The 22,719-nt window shown below is 37.4% G+C and overlaps 1 protein-coding gene across 2 annotated transcripts in view; it reads right to left on the reverse strand.

Moving 5' to 3' along the window:
* Positions 1-22,719, reverse strand: part of ITGA9 (integrin subunit alpha 9) — a 213,139-nt gene that overhangs the window by 74,668 nt on the left and 115,752 nt on the right. For both annotated transcript variants that reach the window (XM_015619749.3, XM_015619751.3), the window contains exons 17-18: positions 17,823-17,899; positions 1,784-1,934 (exon numbers count right to left, since the gene is read on the reverse strand). In XM_015619749.3, coding sequence (XP_015475235.1) covers positions 1,784-1,934; positions 17,823-17,899 — 228 coding nt within the window. The remainder of the gene's footprint in view (positions 1-1,783; positions 1,935-17,822; positions 17,900-22,719) is intronic.

A 22,719-nucleotide genomic window follows, 5' to 3' on the forward strand; every position in this document is an offset into this window, starting at 1 on the left:
CCACCTGAAAAAAAGCATGAGGCCAATGATATATTAGTTTGACTGAAAGCAAAAGCTGAATGAGAGAAAGTAAAATAGCCTAACATAATCCTGTAACTTGGTTTTCCAAAACTGTTACTGAAATAATGAAATAAATATCAGAAAAAAAAACCCCAAACCCTATGAAATTAGTCAGAAGAATATGGGAACAGCCGGAATAATAGCAGACTATACTTTGATGCTGTTTGCAAGACCTGAGGAAGATGTGTGCAGTACTTTTTTCAAAGAAATACTAGCTTGTTTTGGAAGAAAATACATTGAGTAGTGAGGTAATACTAGAATGTCAGCTGCTTCTAGAAACTGCTCTTTCTATGCAGCACTCAGCACAGATGTTTTCAACTCTTCTAAAGACCCAAGCTCAAGGTAAAATATCATGGGAAAGAACACATCAGCTTCTTTCCTCACAGTGTTGGCCAAGGAAAATGAAGACAATTGGTGTTCCAGTTACTTGGTATGTGTAAAATATTAAAAAAAAGAAAAAAATATTATAACAACCTTTTAAAAGAACATGCATCAAGCTTTGTTTCTTTTCTAGTGGAAAGGAATGGAAACACTCTCACCGACTTCAACGAGAACTGGACCAGACCCTGAAAGTCTTCCCATAAAACTTCCACTATGGAAAAGTTGTACATTGGCATAGGCATTTCTAGTTTATCCCCTGCCTTTTCCCTCTTAATAAATTGCATACTTGCAGTGCATAATGTCTGAAAATGAAGTTTATAATACAAATGAAGTTTATAATACAAAGACTTAAGGCTTGCGACTGTGCAGTCAAAACTGAACACTAAGAGAATTAACATGCATAAGAAATTATGCATTTTTATTATACAGTGAGTTAATTTAAGAAGTTTATAATAATTTAAACCTATCATAAACATGACAAATAATGGCAAAATTTCATTAGTTCAGTAGATCAAGTTAATCCTGAACTTCACAATAGTTGTATTACTGTTTTTAATACTGGTCTTATGGCTTGCAAACCAAAGCTTTAGAAGAGAGACAAACAACTTTGAAAAGCAGGAATAAACAGAGAACATTGTCACAATCATAGAGCTCCCATTCTGCACAATTATTGTCACATCACTCACATTCAAAAAGCTTTCACAGCCATCAGTTTGCAAAAAGCTTGATTCACTGTTCACATTACAATGCCTTGATTTCTAAATTAACCCCCGCTAATGAAAACATCCAAGTATTTCTGTCTAAATGAAAAGACACTAAAACTCAAAATATTCACCTGACTTCTTGTGGATGAAATTAAGAGCACTCTTGACCTCTTGGATTTAGTGATGTGCCCTGGCCAAAACTGAAAGTTGCAGCAGGATATGAGCAAAGAACAAGCCTTGTATCTTGGTTTCAACAAGGAGAAAGCTTTAGAAGACCAGGTCAAGGAGATAACCAGGACTGCTGGGTGCAGTGTGGCACCACTCAAACAAAAGTTATGTTTTGCGTTTCAGTGCCATTTGGTACTTTATCAGTTTCCAAACAGCCTCCCTCTACCTCTTTATACTTCAAACCAACTGTCTTCTTTTTTCATTCTTACACCACAAATACCAGGCATGTGTCTTCTACAGAAATATATCACCCAATCCATACAATCTCATTAAGGAGCCTGAAAGAAATTAAAGTCCAGCATAACCAAAAACAACTTCCAGACTTCTCAGTGGTGTGGACTAGGTCATCCTCTATTTGTAATTAAGTAGACTTAATAAGTAATTAAGAGACTTGCTCGCACGTTTCTTACCTTTTGCCACATTTTGATGAAGAAGAGCTCTCGAGAAAAATTGAAGAAAACATTGGTGTCGTAGGCGTCATCACCGATGTTGGAGATGAAAATGTTAAGTGAGATGTTCCTCACTGCTCCCAGGGCCAGGTAGTCAGTTCTGTCATCAACACTGTAGGCAGAAACAGATACATTGGTTTAACTCTGGTCAACTTTCACGCTCTGATCCTGCTTTCTTCCTGATAGAGAAGTGCTACAAGTCAACTGTTTAAAAGCTCAGCAGTCAGAAGTTCAGTAATGTGCTGTACTGCACAGTGCAGAGGTCCATACTAGGTATGAACAGCTCCTGACTTGGGGCTCTAATACCATATTTTGGGACGGTAGGTAAACCCCATGATTCCCACATGAAACTATTTCATGTGCCCTACTTTTTGTGATAATAAATCAGTTGAAAACTGTAAAGTAACCAGATGGGAAAATTGCAACAACTGCAAGATATTATGCCTGCATTCAAATACACAAGTTATTTTAGTTTCTCTCTCAATAATTCAGACTTATTCTAGCAACTCTCTGAAAAATATTCTTAGAGTTATACTATAGACAGAAAAAATCTAAAATGGGCTCAAATAAAATCCAGAAACTAGTGTAAATGAAAAAAAATGTGTGGAAATTGCAACAAATCACTACTGAATGTGACTAATCGTTCTTTAGATGTTTATGTCGGACCTAACATGGTGGAGTCACCTTCTATAAGTGGAATATCAAGGGTAACAGCTATATATAATGAATCAACACGCTATTGCAATATGGCATTACAGATTATGTACACAGACATGTACATGTGGAGATAAATATAGATATTCATGCACACACATTCATTATTTGGTATTTAATCGTGATAGGCTATTCAGAAATGAGCTAACAAGTAAGAATAAAGGCTAAAGATAAATCACAGGAATATACACTATCAATGCACAGATCTGCAGGTCTTAGAAGTAACAGTAAAATATAATATGAAATATGCCAGGTATTCATTTAAAAATTAGCAAAAATAGCCAAATTAAATTTGGTAGTTATCATAACTGGACTCTAAGACCATTCATACACCCTGAAGAAACAGAGGCAGTGCCATAGAGAAAACACTGAGTAGATAGTCAGAAAAGGACAAAGAACTCCAGCCACATAGCAGGGAGATACTTGCTATTATTTCCTGTAGAGTACAGCCAGCCCAAAAGTAAGAAGGAACCACTTTTCATTCACCATTTTCTATAGAGGAACAGCTGTTCCAGTGACATACATATTGGCACACATCACACTTCTGCTTATCAGCAATTCTTTGAAGATGGCTGGTGCGCAGGCCAAGAGCTGTGTTTAAAGGCAGCCCGACCCTCCATTGCCACCAGTCCTCCTCTGACAGCCTTCTTGATGTTACTGCAGCCAGGGCATTCACATAAAAGTGGAGTTTCTGCAAATGCAGTGTTTATAAACTGTTCAGCATCTTTTGCCAGTCATAGCTGTAGCAGACATCCAAAGGCAGAGCTTGCCAGACTCCATCTAGCTGTGTTTATCAAGAAGTTTCTAAATGTGAGTTTCTGATGATACGTACCAAATCACCCAGGGACTCTAGTAAATACGGAGTTTGGAAGAAGATGGTCTAGACTCAGGCTTTAAAGCTGATGGTTATGGATTGTGAGTGTAACTTCACCGTGTAATGCGAACAGTATTTGTAGCATATTTGTTTCCTGTATTTAAATCTTCAATTATTAAGTCTGGAATCATGGCTTACTGTTCAATGAGGAAGATAAAAGTATCTGGGAAATGTGTCTGCTTTCTCACACTTAAAATCAACTGCAGACACTGACCAATCCTGTTGATAAATGGACATTTTGCTTTCAAAATATTACTTTATTCTCATAATCAATTATCAGTGCAAATAAAGATTTGCAAAAGTGTATGTAGTACAGGATTGACTACAAAATTAGAGTTGTTGCTCCTTATGTACCAAATTAATGGCTCATCTATATGGGAACACTTGAAAACATTTAACCTTTTGGTACCAATTTCAGCACTTACTGTTGACAAACAGACAAATTATGAAGATGCTAAACAATCTGCTGGGATTTTCTAATAATTAAAAGTCCATACTTGGAAGCAAAACAAACAAAAAAACAAACAAAAAAAACCCCAACTATTTAATACTGTGAATTATTTCTCACAAACTTTATAATCTCACTTCTTGCAAATGCTTCAAAACTTAATCAGCATCTGTTATACTCATTAGCAGAATCTGGAAGTATTACTGTAATAAGCATAGGAACATTAAATGCTCTTTGTCTTATGTAGAGTTGATATTAAATGCAATGTATGCTACAGAATGCTCTCTGAATTGGTAGTAGCAGAACTTTTAGATTTAACAAAAGTGAATTCAATTGAAAAGACTCTCCTTCCTAATGAATAACTAAAAATTCTCATAAAACTGACCCCACAAAAAATAATTCAAAAATTAACACCAGTGGGTTGTATCACTCCTTTCTAAAGTTACCACTCTATTGTTCAAAGTGTATCATACCAAAGTGACATTTTTTGCAACAAAGAAAACCCACTTTTAAAAGCACAGTGTAGACACTCCTATACCAAATTCACACACTAATAAACTCAAAAAAATTTCACCAATTTTAGGCTGGTAGGTGAGTTCAGTTCTCTCTCTGAAAGGCTGTAAGTCCCATAAGTCAGTGCTGTAAGTCCCATTTTAAAAGAGCAGCTTTCTGAGTCATTGAATTTGTGTACATCTGGAATTAATCAAGTTCACTTGCACTGAGAAGAGGATTAGGAATCTCCCCATTTACAGGGGAGCTCCCAAGCCCTGTTGGCCACTTGAGAGAGTAATGTCAGCCTGCTGTGGTGCTGGAACAGCTCTGGTGCCAGCCTGGTGCCATCCTCCTCCAGCACCTGCCACACATTAAGCACCCTAACTGCCAAGTCAAAATATGTCAAGTAAAGAATTTTTTGTCACCCTTCAGTAACAAAAAAACAAACTAAAGCCACCCCTTCATCTCAACAAGGTTTGTCAAACAATTTAAGAAACGTAATCAAGCAATGACTTTTTGTTTATATTTTCATGTATGAGAACTACAAAGCTGCCAGCATTCTCAACATGATCCTTGTAACCTTGCTCACATAAAGGAAGAAAGGCTAAAACAAACAAAAAAATGAAACAAAACAGAGAACCAATCAACCAACCAAAAAAACCAAAAACCACAGAACCTCAAACAGGGAAAAAAAGTCAAGAAACAAAAGAAGTGGGAAAATATCAAGAAACAATCAGTTAATTGGACAGAATACTACCATCTTGTTACATCAGGTACTACATCCAAAAAATGAACTGAGTATAAGTTCTGAGTAGACTGTAGATGTATGTATTTGTTATATATAGGCAAACACATTTGTACACACATGCATACAGATGTCTGAAGGATGTGAAATTATCAATGTTTGCATGGAAAGAAAAATAAGTTTTAAATTCAGAACTACCAAGTACTTCCAGCTTTCACTAACATGACCCAAACTTGCAAGTAACAACCAATTCTAAAAATCAGGCTCCAAATTTCTGCCATAGTTTTAAATTCACTGACAGTGGTAGTACACATTGAATGTAAATAGAGATATTTAATTTACTTCTTAAGTGATTAAGAAAAGGAAAGTAAATTCCAGGATAAAACAAATAACTTTTTTGCATGCTCTAATGCTCTAAATGTTAATGTCCATGAGACATCATTGCATTATGGTTAGTGAGGGAAGAAAGACCATCTGAGGAAGACAAACTGAAAAGATCTGCAATCTCCATTTCTCCACACCTCAAGATGCTGCTTTTTTATTAACATGGGTCAGTGGACGCATAATCTGCATTCCAAATTGTGTGCAGGGACATTTTCTCTATTTTGTATTTTGTTTCTCTCTTTCACCAGGGTGATTTTTTTAAAAAAAGGTGAGAAGGCATTCACCACATGCTCTCGGTTTGTGCAGATCATACTTAGGACAAGGAATGTGGCAGGGTCAGATATCTGGGTCACTGACTTTCCCTTTTGTATTAGGAACCTTTCTTTCCTTGTAGCAAATTAGCACCTACATGGATAAATTACCATTACTGCTCAATAGACAGTGGAAGTTACAACTATGGCCAATTAGACTGCAAATGAGTAAAAATATTTCAAACAACCAAAGTCCAATCTGTCGTCCAACCTCATCTGATAAAATTAAAGAACCCCACCTTTTGCTTTTAAATCAATAAAAGGTATAAATCAACATAAGGTATAAGTCAACAAACAGTGGTGTTGTGACAGATCCAAACAGATTTCTACCTTCATCAACCAGCACAGCAGTTGGACTTCGTAATTACTAGGATAATTAAATATCAATTTTGTCTCCACAGACTCTTTACATCAACCCTGAATACCTTTTTTCTGTTTTGTGGGGATTTTTTAGTTTGGTTGGTTAGTTTTGGTTTGTTTTTTTTTTTTTATTGCAGGCTTCAGGGTTAGTTGAACTTCAGGAGGAGTTTTTGCAAATACTAAAACCTCAAGGGCCATTGAAAAGCTGAAACCCTCAGCTGATCTGGGAATTCATTTGATATCTCAGTGTGAAACTGATAGGTAGCAGGTTCATAAACAAATATAAACCAAATAAAAAATTTAAACAACCCTCCAGGGAGCAAAGCTATTGGATTTTACACTGCGTGGTTACATTGTCTTCTCATTGCATGTGTATTCAGAAGAATTGCATTGTAATTCTCTCTGGAAAGTTCACAGCCAATTTAGACTAAAGACTGGGCCAAATGTTAAAGATACAATGGCTTATTCTGCATTATCTGAACTTCTGCCTTCTCCTTCTCAAGCTGAAGTCTATGCCAGGAAAGGGGCAAAGAGACCTCACACAGCTGATGACCAGAGCCTATCTGAAGTACATTAAACCAGCTATGGCAAACTAGCACTGAGGCCATCAGATCATTTTATTCATGATCTTTCTCTGTATTTCTCAATCTAGTTCTCAAGCAGAGGCCTTGCAGTGTGCCCTGAGTAGTACATAACATGAGGTGATAGACAAAATATAACTCAGAATTCAAGGAGTTAGAATTGTCAGAAGAGAGCAGGTTGAAAGTAGCACCATAACAATATTGCTTCTGATGAAGGCTGAATAACAATGTTCCCAATGTTCCCCCTTAGGAAGGAACTAAATGTCCCATATGAAAAAAGTGCTTATTGTGGTGAGCCCAGGGCCATAGAATTGCTTGTGCCAGCTCCTTTCTGGCCCAGGGCTGCTGTCTCTAGTGCTTCAGTTCCCATATATATTACAATTCAGGAATATGGCACAGAGCCTTACCTTCTCCATCTTTCCTACACTTTAATGTTAAAAATTAATGCATTTGAGTAGTGAAAAAGAGGTGGAGAGGGCAGGAGAATTAGAGGTAAGGGAAGACACACATCACACACCACTCTTCATTATGATATATTAAAAACAGTAATTCTTAATTATGGCTAGTTACAGTATATTCAATGCTTCTCTGGAAATTGTCCTCTTTTCCCCAAGTGTAGTTTCTTCCCCTTAAGTACAAAACAGATATAAATCCCAGCCATGTGTGCCTTCAATCTTTGAAATAAAATGGACAGAACAGGTCACAACACCCACATAAAGATACCCTTTATCACCCTACAGAAATCTGGTGCCCTTTTATTATTATCTGTAATTTCAACTACACCCAGATGTTCAAAACCCTTTATAAACAGAACTGAAGAATCAATAGGGAAAAAGCTGCCTCTGTTTTCACAATGTTTACTCCAGGGAGCAGCTTTTGGCTTGAATCAAGCTGCTCTGGTTTACGAACTGCGACATGAAAGCAAGATGAAGTATATCATCTATAGAAGCTCTAATTTAATCTAATCTAATCCTTATTTTTCACCCTTGCAGTCACATATACGAACTACCATCTTTACACACTATCCTTGAAATCAACGTTACTGTGCTCCTGGGACAAATTTATCCCTCCGTGTGTATAAAAGACAGCATCCTAAGGTTGCAATGCAAACAAAATCTAGTTACTAGTGGCAGAAAGAAATGCAACAGATATATGGTATCAGGCATGTAGGTGAAGCACCACACATCAGCCTGACATGACCAAAAAAAACCAGCTTTATATTTTCCCTATTTGTTAAAATATTTTAAGAGCTCTGTTAAAGAACATAATTATTGACCATAGATCTGAAATTTGAAGCTGAATCAATAGCACTTTTTTACCAGACTGTTCTAGAAATTATATAATTAATGAAGTCATCATGCAAACCTATGTGTTTACCATAAAAATTATGCCTTCATAAATAGACTTCCTGCCATTAGATAGCTTCAGTATCTTGAAGCTATCTAATAGCAGGAAATCTATTTCTGAAGGCATAATCTTGATAATGCTTGTCCTGTTCCTGGGATGTTGGGGTGCAATATAGAAATTAAAAGCCATGCTCAGCTAAGCATTCATGATAGAAGAAGATCAGTGCCCTATCCAGCAATCACTTTCAGAGGTCAATAAAAGGCAGTTAGGGAGAAAACATTAGAAACAATACAGCTTTGTTACTTAAGGCAATTTATTTGGCAGTAGCAGGTGTTATAGTCCAAGAGTAAGCTATGTCTAAATGTCAAACATGATAAGCAACATATCCCCATATCAGCACATTTCCTCTACAGCTCACACAAAACCAGCAAGAGGATTTACCTAGTGATCTATGAAGAACCTCAGGCTTACCAGATTTGCAATTTCGAGACCTAATATAGAAAAAGTTCACATAGCTGCATCACAAAAGACCATGTATATATGTATGTATATATACATATATGTGCACATCTGTACCAGTCAAGATGTATACTACAAATGCAAAACAGAACTACATCTGCTTCTCATTGTGGTCTGTACATTATCAAGAATTTCCACCTCTTGAGGCAGCTGATATATGACAGTGCTTCCTGAAGTTAAGCTTTTGTTTTGTTAGCTTTATGCTTCGGTTGCTAGAGCAACAGTGACTTTAACTATCTTAGGCCTATAAAATACTGACGTTGAGATGTTCACAAGGAGGGCCAGGTTACACAGTAGCCCAGCAATGAATTCAAATTATATGAAAGAACATCTCTTAAGAGTCATTTAAAATAACAAACAACAAAATCCTACTCCAGTAGATACAGTTAAATTATTCTTTCAAAACAAAACCACTGTTTAAGAAGGGACAAGACTGGCTTGTACAATATTCTTGACTGATCATCAGTGACCTGTTACTAGAAAATAGAGACTGGGAATCTGTATTCTTATACTAGATACATGGACTACTCTGGTTTATTAACACTCATCACTTGATAGTTCTATCACCATCCATATGGGTTCCATCACTCTATTTTCAAAAGGAAGAGGACTGTCCACTGTTATCAAGCTGGGCTTATTTATTTTGGGAGAGATTTATGAAGCTCTGAGCACAACAAACCAGATGGGAACCAAGAAACCATTTTTTCATCCCCATTCATCCTCGACAACAGAAAACATTCACTTATGCTTTGAGATTATGCTCCCACTGCAATTTGCACTACATCCTGATTAATTATGGGCTCTGCCCTTCCAGGAAATGGCAAATCCAACCCCGGATGAATTACAACAGAGTTTTCCATATGCCTTACAACTAACAACTGTCTGTAGGTAAAAGATAAACAAAAGATAAATAAATTAGAAATCGGAATTCTGCTTCATAGTTTCACCAAAAAAAGCTGAATTCCAAACAGAATTACAAATATATATGAAATGGTAGCAAGTAGTTTTTCATTACACCCTTTGCAGTGCAGGAAATCTCTTTTAAATAACATTAAACTATGCTATCATTTATGGAAACATTTAAATTACAGCACGAGACTTAGTATGACTTTTTGAAAAACGGAAGCAATCTACTTGTATCCATTTTCCCAATGTTTCATCATTTTTTCCTCCTTAGAACATTTTTGGTAGTTCAAAACATCATGCTAGGACAGCACTGGATATTACCAAATAACCAGTGGGCAGCACATGACAGCAGCCAGGCTCTGTATTTGTGCTCTGACAGTAGGGACTATCCATATTGGCATACACATCTTTATAAACATAGGGCCTTGACTGTCAAGACCATTTCTCTAGCACTAGAAATGTTAAACCATAACATTTGCTAATTTCAACTTGGTTGTTTTTTGTAAAGCAGATACTAGTTTCATCTGAGCAGCTCTGCAACTTAGAGTAGTTGTCTAGGGTAAACAGAACATTCGAAATATTGTAGAAATAAGTATTTATTCAATGAAAGATAAAATAAGTGAAAACAAACTCTTCACCTGCTATGAGTGAAGAGGGAGGGAAAAACAGGTATCACCAGAGCAAATAACAAAGCTCCACAAAAAAGGATATTGTGTTTCCTCCCATGACTGTTTTGTTAAGATGCACATCGGGGCATAAAACCTCCATACTATGAAACATGATGCTTCTCTGGAAACAAATTTCCATTGTATGATCAAAGGAGGCTAAGTGCTGAGGTGTGAGCCTGGTCAAATTGATGAAAGAGCTTTGCTTCCCACATAAAACCACAGGCTTGCAACTTTTCTTTGTGGCTTTGCAAAAGTGTATGATCAGTGACAACCTTTCATAATTCTTTTAGGAATCATTACTATATTAATGAGATACACTCCAAAAGCTTTGAACTTTATGATCAAAATTTCATGTTATTGCCCCTTCCTTGAGAACACACTGATTTTCTGCACTGTTACAACACTAACTCATGTTCTATGCTGTTACATCTTGTGCTGGTGAAAAGCAAATTGGACAAGGTTATCATAACATATTTTTATCTATGATTTCTGGATTCTTTCAGCTCAGGTTCTGTAATAATTTGACAAGTCAATATGAAACTTCTGAGGTTCATTTTTCAAATCAGGTATCTAATATCTGATAATGTGCCTACTGAACCAGAGGGAGTCCTTTTGCTGATTTTAATAGGTCCATGAGCATATTCATCCTTGTATCTATACACAGCACTTGCAAACAGTCAGTCTTGCAGCTGCATAGACAGTTCCTATGCAAAATTATTCACTCTTCAATAATACAAATAATATGCTTATAAACTTCAGAGCTGTAAGCTCGAAGTCTGGAAGTGATGCACACTCTCCTTTATCTTTTCAGAGAGGCTTGGGTTAAGTACTTCAATATTACATCCTAAAACATCACATCAAATCATTTACCTGCTTATCATATACAGAGCCATGCATAAGACAAGAGGTCTCAGAAATAAAAGAAGTGTTGGCATAAAAAATGTTAATCCTTTAATAAGTCAGAAAAGGAATTTCTTTGGAAAAAAGGCAAAAACAATCTTCTGAGGAAGTGACCAGATAATACTGGAAAATACTTTTTCTTCATAAATTATGATTACATTAAAATGGAAATATTTTAAACTCGAGGAAATTTTTGACAGACTGGAATTTTTGTCCCTTCTCTGGCTAATTTCAGAGGAACTAATGGAAGGAGAAAGAGCCCAACCCACAAACTTGACCTTTCAATTGGAAAAGGACATTTCTCAAAAATCCCATTTCGTAAGAGAACTTTTGAAAGTGTTCACTTCAACTCAGTTAAACCCATAATTTGGAAAAACTTGAAAATTTCTGCAAAATGCACCTGTCACTCCTTTGCCTTCCTATGACCTTTGCTTCCAATTTCACATTTCCAAAAAAATTCCAAATTTAAACAGTATGTACAGGAACCTACCCTAGCCAGTCTGTAGGAGAACATAAATTTAAGCCTAATGAATGGTGGCCTTTGAAGACACTTTAAATCAACACATAAAAGCAAGCTGCTTCTTCCTAATAGCCAAACATCAGTCAGAAGGACTCGGATGGATAAGCAATTCTGTTCTAATGACGGATAAAAGGTAACCTCATGTCAAATAAATGTATGTAAGACAGACTTCCTCTTGGAAGCTTCTTAGAAATAGCAACATTTATTACAGCATATTCTATCCAAAAGAGCTCATAGTCCTATGCTTACAACACAATTTATGTATCATACACACAGCTTGTGCTGGAACACAGCAGCTACATGACATTCACAAGATCATCTTTCTTTCATTCTGTACTGTTTGTTTTTGGTAAAGCTGCTCTGTTCACTGCAACACACAGGTTGCCAGTGTATTTACATAGTCATGCAGGATTTCCTTCTTAGCTGTATCTCACATGGAAGCAACCACCCATTCTGCTCTGGTCTTTTTAGCTAGCTTGTTTATTATGGCTGGAAGACAGTCCATTTTTTCAAACACCCTCACTATTCCTCAAATGTCTTCACACTTTTCACCTGGTTCCTGTTACATCCTAAAAAGGCTTGATAAGTACTGGCTTTGCAGAGCCAGTCAAATGGATAGGCATCAGGTCAGGAGCCAAAATTAAATTGCTAGGTCAGACAAGACCTTCCTCAGCAATTTCAGGTTCTTCTTAAAAGACCAGAGAGCTTTTCTCCCCCATAAAGTACCAAATGAATGCATATAAGATTTTAAAGGCTAGGGAGATATAAACCTCTGCAAAACACCTACTTCAGAATTTACCTCAGCAAATCTTGGGGAAACAGATGTTCAGCTTCTAAACAAGCATCTATGAGAGGGTCAATAAAAATGTGCTAGTTGCTGCAGAAACATGATAGAAAAGACCTTTACTGTGCTGAGAGAACAGAGTGAGGCATTAAAGTCAAATTATAGGTAATAAACATATTTTTAACACTAAAAAATATTTGAATATAATAATTACCATAACATTTAGTTTTTCAGTAGTGAATTGCTAGAGAGGAAACCTGGACCAAGTTATGGTCAAAAAAACAAAGTTTATTGCAAAATATTCAATTCCTATTTCTCTTATGGTTTCAGGTTGCGTCATTAAAGTTACCCATACAGAATGCATACATATATTCTTTACACTAAGACAGTTTTAAGTCTCTTCCTTTAGAAATCAGCAACACCACTATCCACAGGGTATAACTGCATGGATAAGGCCAGATTTTGCCATCTCCTATGTCAGCTGCAAGATTCAGCACTGAAGAATTTTTGAATGGGAGGCAATGAGTCATATTTCTGTGCCATGCTGCCAGAACTTAATATATTTATTCTTTAGGAAAAATGGACTAGAGAACTCTCATGACTGGAAAGACGAAATGCCTCTCTCCTGCTCCTTTAGCTTCTCCTAACACTGCCTTCATCAAGTCCCCAGCATACTCCATGGCTCCTTTTTCCTTATTCTTAATTGCCATCTGTACTTTTAGGCTAGCAACACTCCCATGAGTCCAGGCCAACCACTAGAAAGAACATTTGTAGCAATACTAGCACACACCACTGTAGCTGTTTCTACATGCCAGCTCATAACTTCTGGCACAGAGAGTTCAATCCTCATAGTTTGGTTTGCCAGGTCTGGTCTTCCCCTCTTGTGAAGCTGCATGTTCTTGCTGGCAGAGGTGGCATCAGTGAGAGGCATGGAGTCCCACCGGCAAGTTTCCAGCCACAGTGCTGGAGCATGCCCATAACCATCCCTACTCAGATGTTTCCGTGTTGAAGAAAGACTGATTTTGTTGAAGCAATTTTGCTTAGGTTACAGAGGGGATTTATCTCAAGAAAAGTCAGAACACTAAAAAAAAACCTGGTTGCAAGGGATTTCTAAAGGTCAGAAAATCCATTCTGATCCTCCTCAACACACGACTTACTGCCAGCAACAAATGAGGTCAGCACGGACCTTATCCAAACTAGTCCTGAAACCCAGGATGGCAGAGCACACCATCCCAGCACATCTCATTCCTGAGCAGCATGAGCTGCCTACGCAAGAAAGTTTTTCCAAATCTCTGGTCTGAACCAGCCAAACCACAGTCCATGACTCTTACCCTGCTTACCACCAGTCACAAGCAACAAGGTTGCTGGCTCCTTTGTCCAGCAATCCCTTCAGGAGGCTGGGATGGGTTTGCATGCAAACTGATGCTAAAGAAGGTGCACAAGCCTTAAAAAGGTTTATCTGTTAACTGACAACAAACCTTTTTTCTTTCCAGTATAAATGCATCTTAACTCTTCTTCAATCCAATACAGCATGTAACCCTGGTCTTCAACCCAAGTCACCAAGGACTCCTTTCACTGTAACAGAAACATTAAAAAGAAGAACACATCCCATCTCTAGCTGCCTGTATCTTTGCAAAAATTTCCAGATAAAGTTAGAAGGCATTAACATTTTTTTATTGTTGCCTGCTCCCAAACAGTCCTACCCTTTCATATTCTCTGAATTCACAGCAAAGGGTTTCAGCTTGCCAAGCAGCATTATCTCCACATGCAGTAACACCTCAACAACATTAAATAACAAGGCAAACCAAATCACATCTGCTCAGAGCAGCAGTGAAGTTTCTAACACATGCAGATTTGCTTGATTTTAGCACTTTGGATAAATTACCATCTATTATGTAGTCACTTAGACTGAGTGTTAACATCCTGGGCTGTTGTTATTTATCAAAATTAAGTGCTCCCAATTTAAGGGTACACAAATAAGTTTTCAGGAGAGAAGGAATAGCCCAAGAAAATTAAAATCAGAGCAGGCCTAGTTAGCTCTTGCCAGCAGAGGCTATTTTTTCCTATTATTCATTTGGTATTTATTTGTGCTGGTTTCAGCTGGGGTAGAGTTTATTTTCTTCACAGTGGCTGGTGTGGGGCTGGGTTTTTAGTTGTGCTGAACACAAGGTTGATAATATAGAGAACTTTTTGTTACTGCTTAGCCAGACTTATACAGAGCCAAGGCCTTTTCTGCTTTTTCACATTGCCACACTGGCAAGAAAGCTGAGAGTGGCATGAGAGGTTGGGAGGAGACACAGGTTGGACAGGTGATCCCAACTGATGATGCCACACAACATTATGCTCAATATATAAAGTGGGAGGAAGAAGGAGGAAGGAGGAGATATTTGGAGTGATGGCATTTTGTCTTCCCAAGTCAACATTAAGTGTGATGGTCGTACTCCACTGGAGATGTCTGAACACCTGCCTGCCCATAGGAAGTGGTGAATTAATTCCTTAGTTTTCTTTATTTGTGTGCACAGATTTTGCTTTGAAACTGTCTTCTATCTCAACCCACAAGTTTTCTAACCTTTACCCTTCCAAGTTTCTCCCCCAATCCCTCTGGTAGGGGAGTGAGTGAGTGGCTGCATAGTGCTTAGTTACTGGCTGGAGTTTCATATCTTCAAAGCTGGATGCCGTCCTTTAACTGGGGAATTCTAATGATTCAAATACATCATGGGTGAACTCTGTATCACAGTAGCTTGTGCAGTTCCTGAGCTCATAAGAATGCAAACAATTCTCTTGATGATAACATAATCTGAGCTAACTTCCTACACACATATATGCTGTAACCAACTCATGTTTGAAAGCATATAAAGTGATGAACAAAACTATACCCTGTTGTATATAGCAAGGTATAGTCTGAACTCTGAACAGCTTTTGGCTCTAACATGCTACAAATTTAAAAGTGTGTAAGGACAGCTAGTTAATGTAGCAGAGAGCCCTGTGTCCTGTAACCATGTCTAAAAGCAAGATGATGATGGAAGAACAAGTCAAGTATGGAGTGGCATTTTGCTGATATATTTCTGCAGCTTTCAGAATTTATATTTGCCATTTCGCTACTAAATACAGTCTCAGGACTTACAGTATCCCAATCAGTAAAATCCAGATTAATCACACAATTCAAGAAAGCATACCTCCTTGCTTGTTTACTTTCATTGCTCTGAATAGTTTAATAGGATTAGCAAACTTTATCATCATGCTATTCAATTCTAGCAGATTATTTCCCATATAATTTGTGAATATGCTGAATACCACTAGCACTCAGGCAGCTTTCTCCACCACCAAAACCAACTCTTTACACCTCTTCTCTGTTGATTATCTTTTAATTAGGTAGTAGTACACAGGGCACAATTCCTCTTAGATCTGGGCAACTTACTTTCTTAGTGAGAAAGTCTTTTGTCAGCCAAAGTAAGAAATCTTAACCAAACCACCCTATCCACAGGTCCAGTGACATTTTCAAAGAGATGCAGAAGACCTGAGAGACAGAACTTACCACTTCCTTCCTATAAACATCCTGTTTATTTCAATTCACTGTATCTGTGCAGCATTAATTGCATCCTTTCCAAGAATAAAATTTAGGTGCACAAATTTAGGTGATTATTTAGAAAAAGGTATTAACATAAACTTGCTAACAGTGAAGTCAAATGTTTTGTGCAGATAGTAATAAATGAGTCATGTTTTTTTTGCTCTTTCAAAAAAAAATTTGCTTTGTGCACAGAGTTACTATAATCAAGAATAATGTGGAAAAACTGTGATAGGATTATTTTGCATGAAACACATGGGGCTGTAAAAATTCAATATAGCACTTGTTTAAAATTAGAATCCATAGCACGTTTCTTGGTAATTTTATATGCAATAATAACAAGTTTTGTAAGAGATATTCATTGTGCTGTATTTCTTAATAATTGAAGCTTACAGAGCCCTGTAGCTAAAGAAAGCCCATACTGTGCAGAAATTTGACAACATCCTGTTTATTTCAAAAAGGACTTCAGGTTGCCACTGGGTAAAGAAAATTTGAGAGCATTTGTTGAATATTTTGCTATACAAATGCAGAAACCGTATCTGAATAGCCTAAGCTCTAATAACAGGGATGACTTTTAAATTGCCAAGATAACATAAATAACAGCTGTAAAAACAAACAGCCTGATGGTCCAATCCCAGCTGCAGTGATTACTATACACTGACTGACCAGTTTTAGGATCTGTCTCTTGCTATTTATTCCTCAACTGTGGGACAAATCCTTCACTAGTTTCTCTAGTCCATGCATATCTAGCTCACAACAGATTTTGCTCACCACAAAGCTTGAGTCAAATATCCAGACTAACTGCAGTCAAACCTTGGACTCTGTAGCCTGAGACCTAACCTTGCTCCCAGCCAATCCCCCAAAACACTCATGGGGATTTCAGTCATGTCTGGAGAAGTCCATAACTTCTCAAACTTGACTCTGGTTCAGTTTTGTCTCCAAGTACATGCTGCAGATTTGTATAAAACATGTCTGTGGCTATTACTACTTCTCTTTTTGTTGTTTTGTTTGGGTTGTTTCTTTTTTGTCTTTCACTCTCTTTCCTGACATGAAAGCAAAGCACTTCACAGATTCTCCATCAAATACCAAAATCTCTGGCATGCAATTAAATAACTCACATCAGCATTTCCATCCCTAAAAATACTGAAAAAAATAAAAATAAAAAGGAAACAGAAGTCATATGAAGTTCACCTTTAGCCCTATTTATCACCAAACTGAATACATATCCAGGAAAAATAATAGGCATTTTCCTAGGATCACCAGTCACAAGAGAAAGAACATAAACTTCACCTCTGGTCTATCTGATAAGTTTTATTATCTCAGAAGAAAGTGAAATCAGACACTCATCCCCAAGTTGCAACAAGAAGAATTTGAAAGGAGTATTTAGAAAAGTTTGCAAAACTACAAGTTGAGAAACAGAAAACAGTAGTTTGAAGATAATTTGCCATGTTCAGAGGGGGTTCTTTAACCTCCCATGTGACAGAACAAACTGCTTTTCTGCAGGCAATTTTACTCCTACCATATTATGAACAGTATTTTACTTTCTTTGAAAAATTATGTGTTCCACATTGGTACTTGATTTGAGCATGCATCTTTACTTTTTTTGCCCCCTCTGCTATTTTATTTGTTTTCTCTACTTTTGTCCATTGTGACTGTTAAGGTGAAGGTGCCTTGCACTTTATGTGACCAGAGCCCACCACACAAGAGTTCAGATTCTGTGAACATCTCAAGACCTTCTGCACTAAAAGTGACATCACTGTCACCATCCTCCTAGTCTGGATCTTAAATATCTGTGTTTGTATTTTGACTTTTCAATGCCATTCCACATAAAATGAATGGCATACTAGTGTGCAAGAAATAAAATAAAAGTTCACCTACTCACCTAGAGAGCAATAATTTTCCTTGAAGTTTCAAATCAGCAGCACAGTCATCAGATTGACAGTTCCTCTCAAAAACAGTCTGTGAAAAAGACAGGAAAGAACTGTTAAAACACAAAAAAAGTAAGATCAGAATTCAAAGAAGGAACATGCTTGGATAAAATAAAAACAAGACCAAAATCTGTGATACAGGGATATATGGTGTGAGTGTTAAGGAAATTCGAGACGAGGCAAATCTTATCTCTGTCAGAACTGGTTTTATTGTCTTCTAACTAAACTAAAGTTTCATCAAAACCAGACTCTCATTCAAAGGTTTTCCTCAATCCATTCTCCCTTCTCATCTGACAAGAGTAACTGTTCATACAATATTTCTGGCATTCTTCTTTCTCTTCCCCAGCTATGTGCATGAAAATGAATCAGAATATGAAGTATTTATGAAACTATTTTCAGTCCTAAGGATTGCAAGTAAGGCAATCATACTGCAAACATTTCCTCTAGATTTTATATTTGGCAGGTAACATTTCTGCCATCATGCAAGCAGGAGAAAATTACAAATACTGTTATGTATCAGTGACACTCTCAAATAATGGAACCACTGTCAATCTTGTGAACTCTGGTAATACTGAGGAAATGAAACAGATTGATAAAGCTAGGAACTATGAAGGGACAACATATGGGAATACTATTTAAGAAGTAGTAGTAGTAGTAGTTTGCCATGTCTAAATGAGACAGCCAGCAGAAAGTGAAAGAAGAGAACAGGAGCATGCTCTTGGCATCAAAGAAACCTAGATGCCATTAAGATCGTGGTTACTTAGCCCTGTATTTAGACCACAGACCAACACCTTTCTAAACATAAGGCTAGACTTTTCAGGCTGGATAACTCACTCTTTCAGAAGTATAATACTCTTCTGCATACCAAATATTCAAATACCCAATATGAATGTCACTGTTCAGCTAGGAAACCTGACAATCCACTGATCTCTTCCTTTAATATGAATGTTCTTTTCTACAGGCTTCATGACTTTTATTACCAAAGTATATATATTTCCATCAGTCAAGGACAGGGAAAATCTGTGCAGGACACACATAATGGTCAGATTGGGCTGAAGAAACAGAGAAGGCAAAAAAATGCAAACTGTACTGAGTTCATACATTTTTTAAGAGCTCTGCCCAGCTGTATCAGGACTGCAAAAAGACTTGAATCTTAAGCCCAGAGGGCATAGAGACTTCTAGTCCTTTGCTTTCCAGGAACATTCTTTACTAAGCAGGCAGCTTGTTCTCCTTTTTCTGTGCTGTCTGAGCTCCCAAAAAAGGAGTGAACGTTTATGTAGTTAATTGTGATGCTGAAAGGGATTTTGCCTTTTTGCTTTTATATTTCCTTAATATATATTCATAGCTCTATTCTTGCATAGTTATATAGTTCCTATCTAGTTCCAGTACCTTTTCCTACCTTTTTCCTTCCCTGATGGAAGGGACAAAACACATTCCAGAGGCTCCAAGCCGAGGGATCTAGGGCCCTTATCCTATCTTGGCTCTTCCTGGGAGCCAAGGTTGAAACCAGCTTTTCAAGACACATTTTCATAAACAAAGTTTAGTTCCTATCTAAGGGGGGAGGATTTAGAAAAGGGTTGAATCCCTTTCCCCCTGAAAATTGGGAACCACCTTACAACTTATGTCTCTAACTGGGTATTTTTATTAGTTATGCTAATCTGCTAAACTTAAAGAACTGTTTTCACCTTGTGTGGAGGTGGGCATTTTCTGTGTCTGCCCCTGGAGGCCTCCAACAGCGACCAGCCTTTATATTACCTCCTGTACTAATATTGTCTTGAAAGTGTGTTGTTTTATTTCTAGGTTCTTTAAGGCATCAGTTTCATAACAGATATCAAACTTATCAAAAAAAAAAAAGTAGGTTGTACTGTGTTGCAAAAGAAGAAAAGGTAGAAGGTGACCAGCTCATCCAGGCTATTTACTTCATTCTTTAATTTTTCTTCCCTACCTTTTGCTTTCTCAAAAGTGAAATTTTTTTAGGATTTAGAAAGGAGGACTGAATTTACCCTTCCTCCTTTATAAAGACTACACAAGCAAAGGACAGGAATAATCCTGAGACAGGAAGTGGCACTAGGCCTCCCTCTCAAACATGGCACATTTCAGAGGTATAGTTTCAAAAGTCCTCAGAATTCATCTTCAAACCACTGTAGTAGTTTCACATAGGAAAGACCACTTGGTAACCCTCACAGAAGAAAGAATATTAAACTGTAAAAAAATTCTAGCCTTTCAGTTTCTCTGTTTGAACTTCAGAAATCTTGGCAAAGTGAACACAGCAATCAAAGAAATTATCTGTACTTTTCAAAGTATAAAATACTTTAAGTACATTTAAGTAACTATCTAATAGTCTTATCTAATAATCTAATAATCTTCTTACTAAATCTATAGTTACCATTACTCAGAAAGAATGAACAAATACTTCATTTTCTAAAATCACTCAGCATGTATCTCTTCCAGCATATCAGGTACTAGAGAGCAAGCTACTTTGAAATACATTTGGAGTATTTTCTCATGTCATAGATAGGTTTCTACACAACATTGGGTTGGGAGAAAGAAATAAGGATGGTGAATTCCAAGAGCTGTAGTTGTATAGGAGTGAACTGTTTGCTTCTATGGAGGATCTTGAACCTGTTCAGGTTTGGGGGGAGCTCTCTCACCTCAAAGCAGCTGGCTGGTCTGAGTTTCCAGTCCAACAGGTTCCGAGGACCCGTGGATACAGGCATAACAGATTCAGCAGCCCAGTTCCAGGTTAATGTCATCTGTGGACTATTCTGTTATTTTCCACTATTTCACTCATCTACCCAGACTCTTACTCCACCTTCCCTTTTTGTATGTCTTCTATAGTCTCGAGCCTCTAGCTTCTTACAGTCTATTTCTTCCATTTTCTTCTCTGCTAACTTGAGCCTTTCCTTCCCCATCCTTTAGATGCTTCTACCTTTCAAGGCTGACTAATTCCTGGCTGTTTAAATCCCTCCTAAACAATTAAGAAGTAAACTCACTTGAAGGCATCATAGCATTTGTGAACACTGCTTATATGTTGTGACTGTGCCTTACTTGGTCTACTTGAGCTGCAATTTCTTTGGGCCAGAAACTGTTCCTAACTTAACACTGCATGTTGTTAGAGCAGGAGTCCATTGCTGGGTTATGGCACAGACCATACTACAACATCACCACTAATTTTAACTCTAAGCAATTTTTAAAGTAGTTGCAGCTTTACAGTACCAGCTTTGAGGATTTATAGAGCTCTTTAAATATTAAAATTGTTGAAGAAGGTAATCCATGGGTTGTATGTGTTATCCACAATTGAAAAAAGGACATAGGGCGAAACTAACTGTGTAAGCAGTTCATAATTTTTGCTTTTACTGTTATCCCAAAAAGAGGAACAATTCTGAACAGTGGTTTTATAAAATTTAATTGTATTCTACTAACATGGTTCCAAGTACCTCACAGATTTGAATATATCAGAGATGGCCAGGAATATGCCTCACATAAGAAATATATACATGAAAAATTGAGGAGTACAAAGTCAGGGGTGGAGATTAGGGCAAAAATTGTCCTGAAAAACACAGCTCCATCTCTTATCTCAAAGTCATCACATAGTTGTCTAGCATTTCCACGAGAAAAATAGGTGTTTGTGTGCTCAGTAACAGGGACAGGATAACCTCAATGCTTCTAGGACACATATTCACTGTATAAACACAAAACTAGTGCAAAGTTCATTCTCAGTGAGTCTGTCAGACTTCCTGCTATCACCAGATGTACAGCAAAGCAGAGACAAAACCCAGCATTTCCAGGGTTCACGATTCCTTTCTGCACTCTCTCCACTGCTGCACAGAACCCAGCATCTATGGGAAATTGTTCCAGAGCAGTTCCCACCAAGTCATCAAACCTTCTTGACAAACAGAGTTTTCTCAAATTCTGCATGGCAACTTTTCTGAGTAAAAAAAAAAATTATGCTCCTTGAGAGGTCCAGTAATGTGACAGATTACTGTCATGAGGGGTTAGGAAAGATGGATGGCACCCATGTCCTCCAGAGGGTAAGCCAAAAAACCTACATTAAAGTACACTCATAATAAAAAGTGAATGTACACATCTGTACAAAATCAAACCTACAGTAAGGAGAGCTGGTCAGGAAGGGAATACATCTACATAGGTAGTCAGATCAGGCTTCAGAGGAAGTATCTTTGTGTCCATTATGCCTCTTGAAGAGAGGCTTAAGGTCTAAATTCCACATTTTGTGTTAAAGGCCAGGGGTGAATTTAGGAGAAAGTAGAAGAGGGATAAATCTCTAGTACCTGCAGCCTAACCCATCCTAAGCATAAAGCTGCTGGGTATTGGGCATGTAGATAGTCTCCTTTTCCTTCTTGCTGGTAGTGGACTCTATTGAAAGGTGATAGGAGGTTAAATAAATAAGAAAGAGCCCAGCTTCAGCCTTTATGATCAGAGGTCTATGCTCTGAGGAAGATGATCAGTGATTTCAAACCAGGCTTACTAAACTGCTTCACTTTCTTTCAATGGTTATCTAAAATTAAACAAATCCATGTTTCCTGAAGTAGGGAAGAGAATAGGAAACATAAAAAATAAAAAAGCTCCTGTGCCACTCCAGCCCACAGAAAACACGGGAAGTGTTTCAATAAATAAAGGGGGAAAATAGCTTTTTTTAAATATTCAACCTACCAAAATTCAGGAAAGCAAATGGAAATTTCAGGTTGTAGCCAAAATGTACTATCAAGAATTTGAGAGGTTGCCAGCACTATTCTAAGAGTTCTGCCTATGCTTTCACAGAAAGGGAAAGCAACAGCTGAAGGTCAGTATTTGAAGAGACGGGAGAAAAACAGAATTCTCAAAAGAACCCTT

The sequence above is a fragment of the Parus major genome, chromosome 2, assembly GCF_001522545.3.
Source record: "Parus major isolate Abel chromosome 2, Parus_major1.1, whole genome shotgun sequence".
In the NCBI taxonomy this organism is placed as follows: Eukaryota; Metazoa; Chordata; class Aves; order Passeriformes; family Paridae; genus Parus; species Parus major.